This window comes from Chiloscyllium plagiosum, unplaced genomic scaffold (genome assembly GCF_037043375.1).
Source record: "Chiloscyllium plagiosum isolate Xiang-an unplaced genomic scaffold, Cpla_swu_hap1 HiC_scaffold_1, whole genome shotgun sequence".
Lineage (NCBI taxonomy): Eukaryota > Metazoa > Chordata > Chondrichthyes > Orectolobiformes > Hemiscylliidae > Chiloscyllium > Chiloscyllium plagiosum.
The window spans coordinates 40,325,646-40,341,293 of record NW_028270139.1 but is presented as its reverse complement, the minus strand read 5'-3'; the positions used below and the strand labels follow the sequence as shown (position 1 = coordinate 40,341,293).

Sequence of the window (15,648 nt, the reverse complement as noted above, 5' to 3'; positions counted from 1 at the left end):
AAGACACATGTTCTGTTACATATTCATAATATACATTGTATGCATATTCACTAAACGTTAAAGATGGGAGGAAACGTTGAGAAGGTGGTTAAGAATCTACATGGATACTTGGCCTTCAGAGTAGGAGTTTTAAATACAAAAATTGTGAAGTCATTCTAAACTGATACAAAGTTTTAGTTTAGCATCAGTTGGAACATTGTGTAAACTTTGGATACCCTCCTTTGGAAAGGACATCAAAATCTTGGAGAATACAAAGTCTGTTGACCAAAATAATAGTAGAGTAATGGAGTTAGGTGGACAGATGGATTAGCGTGATTGCTTTCCTTAAAAGGGAAGTACGTTAAGGGAGCTGTAACAGAGGGACTTCAAATTTACAAAGAGCTTCCATACAGCAAGTGGGGGAGATTATTTCCTCTGGTATTGGGTCAGTTTTTAGAGACTATCAAATAAAAATGACTGGCAGAAGATCTAGAGGAGACATTTCTTCACACTGGGGTTTCTAATGATTTGGAGCACACTTCCTGGAAGGGTGGTTCATAGGAATTTTCAAAGGGCAAGTGAACATGTACTTGAAGAAAACTGGTTTGCAGTGTTGAGAGGAGCAGCCTGGGACTTGTAACTAGATCTTACAAAGGGCTGGCACAGGTGTATTGGGCAGAATGGCATTGTCTACATTGTTAGATTCCTAACAATGACAACTTGTATGCCACGCACATCCAGCAATTTCTAATTTCCACTCAGCTTGCTGAAACATTATTGAACACATCAAGACCATATGATATGGGGACAGAATTAGGTCATTCAGCACATTGACTCTCTCTGCCATTTGATCATGGCTGATAGGTTTCTCAACCCCATTCTCCTGCCTTCTCCCTGTAACTTTGATCCTACCTCTGCCTTAAATATACTCATTGATTTGGCATCTCCGGCAATGTGTTCCACAGATTCCCCACCCTCTCGTTGACAAAATTCCTCCTCAGCTCAATTCTAAAGGGTTGCCCGTTCACTCTGAGGCTGGGCCATCGGGTGCTAGTCTCTCCTTTCAGTCCCTCCCACGAGTGGAAACATCTTCTCCATGTTCACTCTATCTAGGCCTTTCAACATCCTGTAAGTTTCAAAATGATACTTCCTCATCCTTCTAAACTCCATCAAATGTAGACTCAGAGACCTCAACCTCTCTTCATATGACAAGCTGTCATTCCCAGGAACATTCTTGTAAACCTCCACTGGAACCCCTTCAATGCCAGCACATCTTTCTTTAGATAGAGGGACCAAAACTACTCACAACATTGTGGTCTGACTAGAGCCTTATACAGCCTCAGAAGTACATCTATTCCTCTTGAAATGATTGCCAACAATGCATTTGCTTTCCAAGTTGCCACCTGAACCTGCATGTTAATCTTAAGAGAATCCTGAGCTTGGACTCCTAAGTCCCTTAGTGCTCAGATTTCTGAAGCCTTTCCCTGTTTAGAAAATAGTCCAAGCCTCTATTCATCCCAGCAAGGGGCATAGCCTCACACTTCCTACATTGTGTTTTATCTGCCACTTCTTTGATCTCTTGCATAAAATATTCAAGTGCATCCCTCCACCTATCTTTGTGCCATCTGCAAACTTAGTAACAATGCCCTCAGTTCCTTTGTTCAGATAGTCAATGTATAAAGTGAAAGTTGGGGTCCCAACACTCCACTAGTCACCAGCTGCCATCCTGAAAAAGATCCCTCTATCTCACTCTCTACCTTTCATCAGGTTCTCAATCCATGCCAGTACCTTGCCCTGAATACCATGGGCTCTTATTTGAAGACCCGGTGTAGTACTTTGTCAAAGGCCTTCTGGAAATCCAAATAGATCACATGCACTGACTCACTTTTGTCTGACATGCTCATTACCTCCTCAAAGAATTCTAACAGATTTGTCAGGCATTTTACCTCCCCTGACAAAGCCATGTAAACTCAACCCTATTTTACCAGGCACTTCTGCAATCTCATCCTTAATAATGGACTCGAAAGCCTAATCAACAATTGCTGTCAGGCTAATCAGCCTATAGTTTCCTGTCTTCTATCTCCATTCCTTCATAAACAGTGGCGTTAAAATTAGCCATTTTCACATCCTCTGGGACCCTTGCTGACTCCAGTGATCTTGAAAGATCACCACCAATGCCTTTAGAATGTAGTCAGCTATCTCTTTCAGAACCCTGGAGGGTACCTCATCCAGTTTGGGCGATTTATCTACCTTCAGACCTTTTAGCTTCCCCAGCATCTTCTCTATAAATGTTGGCCACTACACTTACATCTGCTTCCTGATTCTCTTGAACTTCCAGTAGGTTGCTGGTGTCTTCGACTGTGAAAACTGATGCAAAGTACCGATTCAGTTCATCCACCATTTCTGTGTTCTCCATTACTACTTCTCCAGCCTAATTTTTCAGCGGTCCAATGTCCACCCTCACCTCTCTTGTACGTTTTGATGTCCGGCAATCTTCCCTTATATCACTAGGTAGCTTATTCTCATATTTCACCCATCCCACCCCCTACATCGTTTTTGCTTTTTTAGTTATCTTCTACCCATTTTTAAAAGCTTCCGTATTCTCTGGCTCCCATTAATCTTCAACACATTGTATGCTTTTTCTTTTGCTTTTATGCCCTCGATTTCCCTTGTCAGCCATGGTTGTCTCATCCTCTACTTCAGGATGCATTTCGGTAGCGCCTCCTAAATTATTCCCAGAAACTCCTCCATTGCTGCTCTTCTGGCTTCCCTGCTAGGCTCTCCTTCCAATCAACTCCAGCCAACTCCTCCCTCATGTATTTTGAGTCAAAGATGCACAGCACGGAAACAGACCCTTCAGTCCAACACATCCATGCTGACCAGATGTCCCAACCCAATCTAGTCCCATTTGCCTGCACTTGGCCCATATCTCTCTAAACCCTTCCTATTCATGTACACAACCAGATGCCTTTTAAATGCTGTAATTGTACCATACTCCACCATTTCCTCTCGCAGCTCATTCCATACATGCACCACCCTCTGCGTGAAAAGGTTGCCCCTTAGTTCCCTTTTATATCTTTCCCCTCTCACCCTAAACCTATGCTCTCTAGTTCTGGACTCCCCCACACCAGGGAAAAGGCTTTGTTATTTATCCTATCCAAGCCCCTCATGATTTCATAAACGTCTAAGGTCACCCCTCAGTCTCCAACTGTCCAGGGAAAGCAGCCCCAGCCTATTCAAACTCTCCCTATAGCACAAATTCTCCAACCCTGGCAACATCCTTGTAAACCTTTTCTGAACCCTTTCAAGTTTCACAACATCCATCCAATAGGAAGACGACCAGAATTACATGCAATATTCCAAAAGTGGCTTAACTAATTTCCTGTACAGCTGCAACATGACCTGCCAACTCCTATATTCAATGCTCCGACCAATAAAACAAAGCATACCAAACGCTGCCTTCACTATCCTATCTACCTGCGACTCCACTTTCAAGGAGCTATGGACCTGCACTCTAAGGTCTCTTTGACAGCTACACTGCCTAGGACCTTACCATTAAGTGTATAAGTCCTGCACTGATTTGCCTTATCAAAATGCAGTACCTCACATTTATCTAAATTAAACTCCATCTGCCAATCCTCAGCCCATTTGATCAAGATTGTAGCTATCTTTACTCAACTGTAATACCATTACATTTGATTTCCAACTCCTCACCCTCAAATTGCAGGGTGAATGATGTTATAATTTGGTCACTGCCTCCTACTGGTTCCTTCACCTTCAGCTCTCTAACGTCTGCCTCAATACGCATCACCACATCAAGAATTGCCTGTTCCCTGCTGTGCTCTACCACACGCTGCTCCAAAGAAAACATTTCATCAACATTCCCTAAATTCCATTTGTGAGATCTGCTACCAACCAAACTTTCGCAGTCCACCAACATACTCAAGTCCCCCAGAATTATGCTACCCGTGCCTTTCCTTCATGCTCGCTCTATCTCCTGATGTACTTTCTTCCCCACATCCTGACTACCACTAGGAACCTTTAAGAGTTAGTTTTTCTTTGTTATTCCTCAACTCTACCCACACCGATTCTTCATATTCTGACTCTAAACTGCTTCTTGCTATCGATTTAATTTCATCTCCTACCAACAAGGCAACCCTGCTCCATCTGCCCATACGCCCATCCTTTCGGTAGCACGTATATCTTTCAGATATTTAGTTCCCAGCCCTGAACCCTTTGCAGCCAAGGTTCTGTGATATCCACAACAAGGAACCTGCCAATTTCTGTCTGCACTACAAGCTTGTTTCCCTGGTTTCATATGTTGTACGTATATAAGTACAACACACTCAGTGTTGCGATGAGAAGGGGGAGCAGTCAAAGTTGTCCCCTTACCTACTGTCCCTGAAGTTAGATTCATAAGCCTTTCCATACTTTGTCCTCTTCCTTGCTCTGGAAAATTTAATACCTCTGCTGAGCACCCCCACTGCCCTTAACCTTTCCCATAATTTTTTTATGTCATTTAAAATCTTACCCACAGCCCTAGTTAAGCAACTCACCAGGACTCTGGTCCCAAAATGGTTCAGGTGGAGCCCATCCCATTGGAATAGCTCCCTCCTTTTCCCAGTACTTGTGCCAATGACCCATGAATTCCAACCCATTTAGAGTCATAGAGATGTACAGCATGGAAACAGACCCTTTGGTCCAACCCGTCCATGCCGACCAGATATCCCAACCCAATCTAGTCCCACCTGCCAGCACCCGACCCATATCATCCAAATCCTTCCTATTCATACACCCATCCAGATGCCACTTAAATGGTGCAATTGTACCACCACTTCCTCCGGCAGCTCATTCCATACACATACCACCCTCTGCATGAAAAGGTTGCCTCTTAGGTCCCTTTTATATCTTTCCCCTTTCATCCTAAACCTATGCCCTCTAGTTCGGGACTCCCCCACCCCAGGAAAAAGACTTTGTCTATTTATCCTATCCATGTCCCTCATAATTTTGTAAACCTCTATAAGGTCACCCCTCAGCCTCCAATGATCCAGGGAAAACAGCTCCAGCCTGCTCAGCCTCTCCCCATAGCTCAAATCCTCCAACCCTGGCAACATCCTTGTAAATCTTTTCTGAACCCTTTCAAGTTTCACAACATCTTTCCGATAGAAAGGAGACCAGAATTACACGCAATATTCCAAAAGTGGCCTAACCAATGTCCTGTACAGCTGCAACATGACCTCCCAACTCCTACATTCAATGCTCCGGGCAATTAAACAATGCATACCAAATGCCGCATTCACTATCCTATCTACCTGCGATTCCACTTTCAAGGAGCTATGAACCTGCACTCCAAGTCGTTTTGTTCAGCAACACTCCCTCGGACCTTACCATTAAGTGTATAAGTCCTGCTAAGATTTGCTTTCCCAAAATGCAGCACCTCACATTTATCTGAATTAAACTCCATCTGCCACTTCTCAGCCCATTGGCCCATCTGGTCAAGATCCTGTTGTAATCTGAGGTAACCTTCTTCATTGTCCACTACACCTCCAATTTTGGTGTCATCTGCAAACTTACTAACTGTACCTCTTATGCTTGCATCCAAATCATTTATGTAAATGACAAAAAGTAGAGAACCCAGCACCCATCCTTGTGGCACTCCACTGGTCACAGGCCTCCAGTCTGAAAAACAACCCGCCACTGCCACCCTCTGTCTTCTACCTTTGAGCCAGTTCTGTATCCAAATGGCTAGTTCTCTCTTTATTCCGTGAGATCTCACCTTACTAACCAGTCTCCTACGGGGAACCTTGTCTAACACCTTACTGAAGTCCATATAGGTCACATCTACTGGTCTGCCCTCATCGATTGTCTTTGTTACTTTTTCAAAAACCTCAATCAAGTTTGTTAGACATGATTTCCCATGCACATAGCCATGCTGACTATCCCTAATCAGTTCTTGCCTTTCCAAATACATGTACATCCTGCCCCTCAGGACTCCCTTCAACAACTTGCCCACCACCGACGTCAGGCTCACCGGTATATAGTTCCCTGGCTTGTCCTTACCGCCCTTCTTAAAGAGTGCCATACGTTAGCCAACTTCCAGTCTTCCGGCACCTCACCTGTGACTATCGATGATACAAATATCTCAGCAAGAGGCCCAGCAATCATTTCTCGAGCTTCCCACAGAGTTCTAGGGTACACCTGATCAGGTCCTGGGGATTTATTCACATATTCACCTTTATACGTTTTCTGCTACAAAATATCTTCTTCTTTAATCTTATTGACCCTGTATCAATTTGTTAGTGGCACAGGTAGTAATCTGGCTATTACAATTTTTGTTCTGCTTTTTAAAATTTAGCCTAGGCTGCTCACATTCCCTCAGCATAACCTCTTACATTATTGGTACCGACGTGGATCACAACAGCTGGATTTTACCCCTCCAAATTAAAGTTCCTCTGCAGCCCAGATGACAGATCCTGAGATATCCTCAACCTGGGCACCAGAACCTTCGAGTCTCTCAATCCTTGCCAGAGAGAAAAGTGTCTATTTCCTGACTATATTATCCCTGATTGCAACTACATTTCATTTTTCTCCTCTCTCTTGAATGGCTCCCTGTACCACGGTGCTATGGTCAATTTGCTGATCTTCCCTGCTTCCCCTGCTGTCATCCATACAAGGTGCCAGAATCTCAAATCTGTTCGACAAGAACAAGAGCTAAGGCTGCTTCAGCACTATCTCCTGGATCCCTCTACCTGCCTCCCTTGTAGTCACACCCACCTGTGCCTGACCACTGACCTAACTTAAGACAGTTAATCGAAGGGGTGTGACTACCTCCAAAACACAGCGTCCAGGTAACTCTCCCCCTCACCGATATGTTGCAGTATTTGAAGCTCAGACTTCAGCTCATCAACCCCGAGCCAGAGTTCCTCAAGCAACCAGCATTTGCTACAGATGTGGTCACTCTGAACTGTAATGAGGTCAACCAGCTCCAACATCATACAGTTATAACACATGGCCTGTTCAGGATTTTACAGTTCTGGATTTGACATTTTAAAACTTTTAAAGGACATTAGACAAGATGATCAAGAATGCAGATAATATTCTACTAAGATAAAACCTTCAGGTGTTGTTAATTCATGCCTCGACCCTCAATATTTTATGAAAAAGATCACTTCCCACTTTGAAACTGACAGTTTCTCTTTCTCTCGAATTTGAACTGACGTTGAACTTGTGCTTTGTTGCCAGTGTTGTCCCTTAATTTACTTGCTCATGAATTTGCCACCTACCTCTGAGATCATATCAGTCGATGGTGAGGACCGTGACCGAACATGGACTGCCACCGGGTTTTTCGATCTTTCCAGGAGGTTGTCGGCAGATGCAAACTTCCCAGAATTCCTTGCAGACGACTGCCGATCAAATGCCGGCTGTTGTTGATGGTGGAACTGATTTTGATCGGACGGATCATAAGGTTGGACTGGATCCTGAGGAGCGATTTTGTTCAGTGTTAATTCTGAGCTGTATGTGCGCTCCATGCTCATTCGGTACCGGTTCAGTGAGGCTTCGCTATCAGCCTGATACGCACCGCCGTATAAATCAAAGTTGCCCGGAAGTCCAGGGGGGAGTGTTGAGGAAACACGAGTGGTCTCTGGCAATCTATCCAGAGGCTGGCGACTGCAGACGCTCTGGTCAAGTAGTGAGCTCATACTCGAATAGGAGGAAAGGCTCTGATCTTCAGATCGGCTCGGCTGCAGGTAAACGCTCTGTGATCGCTCCTTCACCACTCCCATTTCCTGCACAAAAGGCCTTTTGCCAGTTTTCCGGTGAATGTATTCGGCAAGTGCGTTCTGTTGGATCTGCTTCAGTTCAGGTTTGGAGAGGTTCACGGTGGACAAGGTCCTTCCATCTCTTTCAAAAAGCCTCCGCCTGTCCGCCACAGACCGTAGCTCTGAGGGTTCAGGGAAAGCAAACACTCGATCTGGTTTATGTTGAGCAGCAAACGAGGTTTCGCTGTCCAACACTCCCAGCTCATTAATCTTCTCAGGCTCGGAGAAAGACCGTTTCTTCTGCTCCGCCGTCAAGCGTTTCCTGTTCCCAATTCGTGCGACACGGTGACTGCTCTGAAGTTCTTTGCTGCTGACGTCTGGGGTCAGATTCCTCACCTCTGTTGGTGTGATGCAATGCCTGTCCTTTGGTATGTGCAAGAGCTTTGGCTGAGACATGGAGCCAACGTGAGCTGAAGCAGGCCTGACAGGAATGCTCTGTTTGTTCACATACAGAGAGGTTAAATCCAGGTCTTTTCGTCGAAAAGAAGTGGCCCTCAGCACCTTGCTCTGAGCATCTTTCAGACTGTTTCGATAAGCTCGGTTAAAGGCATTATCAGGGGGAGAGCCTGAGAGGTCATCTTCCCACAGAGTGTCGTTTTCATCTTTATCCATCAACTGGATAGAACTTCTGCTCTTGCTGAGCTGACCTCCCTTGTTTGTGATGGGAAGTGAAGCATGTTTGCTCTTCTGTGCTGATTTAGCAGGAACCTGCAGCTCACCATCCTGACGTCTCAGCTCCTCCATTTTAGTGCCGGCTTCTCTACTCTCACACGTCAAGTGATGCAGGATTGGGGTCTTGTCTGCAGTTATTAAGTTGCTCATTGAAGTTGACGACTGCTTTGTTGGCTGCCCTTCTGCAGCACTGCATCTGTTCCTCATGTCATCCAAGCAGTTAAGTGAACTTCTGGCACTGGAAGACTGGTTTGACCTAACAGCGTCTGAACCGTGGTGTAGTCCTCGGCTATTTGAAACCTTCTCAATGTCATGCTCGCGTTGCTCGATCTTACTGACAGTCTCAAGCACAGAGGAACGTTTTGTCATTTCGGGTTTTCCAAAGTGACCACTCTGGGAACTTTGGGTGCTACTGGTACTGAACCTTGACCTGCTGAAATTAGATGTATCATGCTGCTCTTGGCATGGGATCTGCACCTCAGACTTTGGCTGTGAATATGACGATGTACTGATTATATCACTGTAGCGTTTCGGACACAACTGCCTTTCATAGTGACTCCATGGTTCAGGAATCTGCTGCATGAAGTCCGGATCCCATTTTTGGGATGATCGGCTGTCACTGTAACTTTCCCACTGCTGTAATGTTTTTGCGTCCAAGCTTTGTTGCCTACGGTGGACCATTTTGCTCTCTGGGTGGTTCTGCCACAGTGGAGGTCCTTTTTGGTCTCTGTTCTCATCCTTTATCTGAACGGGATGATTTTCCCATTCAATTTTCCGCTGATAAGAGTCTCCATCCATTTGACCTTTTCCTTGCCAGTCCTCAGCTTGCTGATTGGCTGGGCCTTTCTCACTGCTTTGCCTTCTCTGCTGTGCTTGTGGAGGTTCGATATTTCTACAACGATACTGTGCATCACTTGTGCTGGCACTAGCTGGGGAACTGTGACAAGGTAGTGGGCCTCCATTAGGAGGCACTGTGTCAGGAAAGCATTTTGAATCAGAGAAGACATGTACCTTGTAGTGGGCATACTGTCCGTCTGGACGCTCTGAGCTCACTTCATATTTACTGTTAGAATCAAGGTGTGCAGTGCTGGGTTGGTAAACAGCAGGTTTATTGACGATACTTTGGTTTTTGCTTTCCTCCACATTGCACGGAGTACATTTAGTCCTATCAGTTGAATTTTGAGCGGTGTGTGTATTTTCTCTACTTAGGGCAGGGTAGAGTAATCCATTATTGCTGTTTTGATGCAGATAGCTTGTGCTGGTGGTTGGTGCCTGGGCATACCGTGGTTCAGGCTGAGGCACTGGGTAAATTCCAGTTGGAAGCATTGCTTGACCTGGTTGTGGTGCTTGAGTGAAACTGTGCTTCGGCTGAACAGCTGGGCTACTTTCAGGGCTCTTCTCCAATACTGTGTTGAGTTGTCCTTCTACGAATGCAGACTTCAGTGGATGGGTTTGCCCAGAGGAACTTGTGTTCATATGGTGAGGCCATGCTCCCTTTGGCGGAGGTCGAACAGGCTTGGGCTGTCCGTCTAGACTTGACCAAGAGGTAGGTTTCTCATGACTTCTGATTGCCATGAAACTGTCACTGCGGGTTGGTGGAAGTGGAGGTGCTTTATTATCTGTCTCGAAAGAGCTCCTACTCGGGGTATTCCACACTGGTCCAATACTGTGTCTGTTACCACTGTAGGGCTTATAATAGCTCCTGGGATCTGTCTGGGCCCGAATATTTGAGCTCTTTGTTGAAGGACAGCTAACTTCACGCTCCTCAGAAATTCCTCTGTGGGAATCATAAACTGTTTTCACATACTTTATGTCAGCTTGTCTGATTCCTTCATGGAGGCTATTTCTGGAAGGCATGTTTTCCATGGAAAAGGAACGTTCAGTCCGGAAGGGTGCAGCTGGATATTCAGGAATACTACAACTGGTTGAGAAAGAGCTATAGGCAGAGTCCCTTTTGCTATGATGCTGGGAAAGCTGATCGATGCTGTTGGTGGACTTGGCTGGTGACAGGCTGCAGGAATGATACGGAGGGTTGGTGTGGTCCAGGCTCTCCATACTACCTCTCGAGCTGTACTGATCCGGACTCCTCCTCAGATACCCAGGATCATAGCCAGAGAGGTCACTAGTGGAAGAACTGGTCAGGAAAAGAGCAACAGTTATTTTGAATCAGAGATTGAATTTACTTGTATATTAGTGCCAAACAACATCATTTCAATGCTGAGAATCTATCCTGTCCAAGCAATCATTCAATACATAAAACAAAAAACTTTAAACAAACAGCAAAACACAGCACACAATACTTACTATGTTACTAAATACTATAATAATATTTTCGTGCCTTCAATTTTAATATCAACATTGTTGTGATTTGATTATATTATGGTCCCAAGAAAACTAAATTTCTCCCCAACATTTTAAAATAAAAAGCATCTTTACACATGCATTAACTTCCCAGTGCCTTTTGTTTTGCTGTGAACAAACTATCAAAGTTGTAATTTTCTTGATCAGATTTTACCAGTTGATTGGCTAGGCTAAGTGGCAGAAAGATTTATAACATAGAATATAGAACAATACAGCGCAGAACAGGCCCTCGATGTTGTGCCGACCTGCGAATTATTTCAGCTCATCCCCCTACACTATCCCAAAATCTCCCTAATGTGGCTGAGTTGACTACATTAGCAGGTAGGGCATTCCACGCCCTTACCACTCTTGCGTAAAGAACCTGCCTCTGTCATCTGTCTTAAATCTATCACCCCTCAATTTGTAGTTATGCCCTCTCATACATGCTGACATCATCATCCCAGGAAAAAAACTTCCACGGTCTACCCTATCTAATCCTCTGATCATCTTGTATGTCTCTATCAAATCCCCTTTTCGCCACCTTCTTTCCAATGAGAATGGACCCAAATCTCTCAGCCTTTTTTCATAAAACCTTCCCTCCAAACCAGGCAACATTCTGGTAAATCTCCTTTGCATCTTTTCCAATGCTTCCACATCCTTCCCGAAATATGGGGACCAGAACATTTGACGGAAGATATTCCATTAATCAGTTGTGGTGATAGTGACCGGGAGGAGGGGTGGGTTGGAGACTGGGAGTGACAGAGAGGGAGTAAGAGAGGGATACCACCCAAAAATACCATCCCTGACAATCAACTACAATTTGGCTTAAGGTTCCAGGCTACTTTGGTTAGGACTGGATGAGACAGAGCTAGTCTATTCAGAGAGAGGTAAGGATGGAAGAGCATGTTGAAAGACCTTGGTAATAATGCAACCATCCTATCAGAGTAAAACTGCATTCCTATCAAACTTGATGTTAACACTTTCAGCTTTCAAGCTGAGGTGGTGACGGGAATGCCACTGGATACTAATTTGGAGGCTCTAGGGTGCAGGGGAAGATACACTGTTGCTGGAATTCAAATTCCACCAATAAAAAGTCTGGAGAAAAATGGAATGAAAGGCAGTCTCAGTGGTCGACAAAAAACTAGCACTGACGTCAGGGAAAACCTAGTTGGCTCACTAATAAGTGGTAGAGGTAGGAAATTACCATTCTTCCCATCTGGTCTATATATATGACTCCATATCAACAGTAATGTGGTTAGCGTCTCAAGTTAGGATGAGCAACAAAATTCTGTCCTTGCCAGTGACACCCTCATCCCGGGAAAGATTTGGAGGCTCTCAAAGTAAGTAATAACTTGCCAGCTTTAAAGGCAAGGAGATCTAAGTTTTAAAAATGAATGAAACAGCTCACTGACTCTTTCTAAGTCAAACTTAACTGTTAGCAGTCGCCAAGACGATGGCGGAATGTACTGAAGGAAGTGATACCAGGTTACACAGACCAAGCATTTCAACACGAAATGTTGTGTGTTTAGGAATCAGATTTCCATCAATTGACACAACCTCAATAAAGCAATGTGTTAACGATTGTCAAAAGATGCATTAAGCGCTCATACTTTACCATTTATTCAAACTACATTTCCTACTTAATCAAAGCCAGTGATAGATGCACTGATGGTCAGCGATAGATGATATTCTTGAACACTGTACACTCTCTTTTAACTTCCATTATAAATTCCTACACTCTCATGTATAACTGAAAGTGCCAAAGGAAATCTGTCAGGTTGTATTTACACCCTTTAACTGGTGGAGGTGCACAAGTATCATCATTGACAGTCTATAATTGCAATGTGACAAATTTACATCAACAGTTAACAAGCACAGGCATGGACATTTATAATGGAAATGTGAATAAATTAGTTTAAAATTAGGATTGAATGAATTGCTTTTGAGCCTCCTGGTCAATTAATCCCATTCAAGGCTCTTCTTCACCTGGGGCAATACTTCACCTCGATTTCTCATATACAATGCCACAACCACACATAGGAAATACATTGTCATCCTCTATTCCTTGCTTTCATTCTCGACCCTCTTCAAATAATTAACAATTTAGTTCCTGATATCTCACCACACCTTAAGTTCAATTTTGACTGCAGCACCTCCTCCTAACATTTGTGCTGACTTGCATGTGTCCCTGCACCTGATGAATTTAACTGTAAATTCTTCCATCACCTCAGTCCATCTCATTCCTGTTACCTCTCCAGTTTTATAATTCCTCTTGTATTATTGACTCCTTTGACATTTTGTGCACCTTTCCACGGTAATGAAAGTATTTTGCTGCCAGATCGTCTGCAATCATTTCATAAATCTCTCTGTACTTCCTACCATTATTACAGAATAATTCTTGTCTATCGCTTTGGTCATGCTTTTCGTTATTGGTTCCTTGACTCATTTTCTCAATTTTCTGTGTTGTTGTCATTTTGAGCAGATGTTGTTTTCTCAGTTACTAATGCTGCAATTTATTCCCTACACTATTTGTGAAACATAATCCCAACTTAGAACTGGAATGGATTCATCATCTATTGCGCATGGTCCCATCTACACAATTCAGAAAAGCCTGTAAACGACGGAGCTAATTATGGGGGCTGAATGGCTTTTGTTGTTCCTTCATAAATCCCGAAGATCTGCATAAAATATTGCAATGTCACAAAGTCTCTATACAGTATGGAATAAAAAGCTCACTTTTAAAACAAAAATTCCACACTGAATGGAGAGGCAGAAGGATTCCAGACGTAGCTCTGTGCAATTGGAAACCTAATGTTCCTCAAACAATTTTCAGTGTAGGCAACATCTGCTCAGGCAACAGGAGACATCACTTTGGTTACTCAACATAAGGTCAACTCAGGCCTCATAAACCGTGCAACAAAATACTTTACTTCGGGTCTCATATGAACAGGCTCCCACCTCAAGATGAAACAAATAAAAATTACTCCAATGAATGTTACATTACTCTGTGAAATATAAGTAACCTGAGAGATTTTGCAAGAAATCAATGAATTGAGGAAAGTGGATTAAAATCAGATGTTGGTTTGACAATAAAAGCCATGGCGTTTTTATATTGCATCAATTTCCCCATCTTTGCTCCATACACGTGAATCTCCTCAATGGTGCATGCTCCAATTCTATCAAGATCCCTGGTTCTTGTTTCTGTCACCAAAGAAAATAAATCTTTTTTTCCTTTATGGAAATCTCCTTTGATCCTTTTAACATTTTAAAATCTCGGATAAAGAGGAACAGTGCAGCACTATAAAATGGATTGGACCATGTATCGTTGATTGAACTGCAGAGATCTCCTCTAAACTCTCCACCATTTGGGGCAATGACTTAAGGTACAGGATCACAAGCTGCAGAAGTGGTCTGTTGCCTTGCCCAAGAGGTAATTGCTCTTGAGTGAGCTCCAATCATGTCCACACATCATTTATTAGCCCATGTGGGAAATTCCAAGAAAACGCAGTCGTGCCTCATTGAAAGCTCTTGACACATTTTTCAGAAAAGCCAGGAGCAGGGCCCAGGGATGGATTTTTGCTGATCTAACTCAGTCATTGTCGTCCGATAGTAGTCATCTCCTCCGCCATTACAGTTGTTGACTAATAGCAAAAGCAGAAAACTATTCTGTACTTTTCAATACAGGATTTAATTTTGTTCCAATAAAATATTAAAGTGAAAGCTAAAAAAGTAGTGTGATTTATGAATCACAAGTTCATAGGCTTCACAGAAAAAGTATATTGCAAAATATTATGAACAGATTTGGTTCCTTAATATTAGCACTAGACTCAGTCCAAAGAAGGCTCAACAGCCCGATTTCTACTATGGTGGGCCTGTCTTACAATGAGAGGCTGAGTGGGTTGGATTTACATTATTGGAATTTGGAAGAATGAGAGATAATCTTCTTGATTCTTAGGGGACTGATAAGGTAGATGCGGAAAGATTGCTTTCCCTTGTGGGACAGTGTAGTTATGTCTTCTGGTTCTAAAGAGTAAAGGTCACCCACGTAAGGCAGAGATGAGAAGGAATTCCCTCTCTCAGGAGGATAGTGAATCAATGGAGTTCTTCATCACAGACAGCTAGTTCGTTGTCTAAGGTAGAGACAGAGTTTTAATTGGGGAATCAAGGTTATAGGAAAGAGGCAGGAAAGTGGAACGGAGGATGATCAGATCAGCCATCATCTTATTAAATTGCAGAGCAGACTTGATGAGCTGAACTGCCTGTTTTGCTCTTATGTCTCTTTGGCCATGCAGCTGCTGGCTCACTTCTTTTTATTATCAAAAGCTACTTTTTTGCCCTGAAATAAAGAAATCCTGACAGCCTTCTTTCATTTCTTGATCTTCCACCTTTAATGAAGCCAACCCTGGATACGGTTTGTTTTTTCTTATTATTGTGTAATGAGTTTTCAGTTGTGACTGTCACGGATAAACAAGGTGACAGGACAACAAGGTGGCAGGAGAACATGCAGCACAGAAAGGACCTTGACAAGTACACAACTGCAAATATTTGTTAAAATACGTAATCAACAATCTTCAACAAACAATGTCAGGCACTTAAGCAAATTTATGAAAAATATGCAGAGCTAAAGCAAAAGCAAAGTTTGGCAGAAGCCTCATTTCAACACAGCAGCAGGGGCATTGGTTTTCTGTAAGAAAATCAAGTAGAAATGCAACCCAACAGCGGGAACATCTTGCCAACTGGAACCTAGCGGTCACCTGTCATGTTCTCTCTCAGGTTCCAAATGACAGTTCCTGACAGTGAGTGGAAGGTCACCAGTCACAATGCACTTCATAGGACA

General features: G+C 43.4%; 1 protein-coding gene across 6 annotated transcripts in view; it reads right to left on the bottom strand.

Annotated features, from left to right (window-relative positions):
- shroom3 (shroom family member 3) overlaps positions 1–15,648 on the bottom strand; it is a 432,635-nt gene that overhangs the window by 27,923 nt on the left and 389,064 nt on the right. For all 6 annotated transcript variants that reach the window (XM_043695296.2, XM_043695305.2, XM_087986057.1 and 3 more), the window contains one exon: positions 7,263–10,605. In XM_043695296.2, coding sequence (XP_043551231.2) covers positions 7,263–10,605 — 3,343 coding nt within the window. The remainder of the gene's footprint in view (positions 1–7,262; positions 10,606–15,648) is intronic.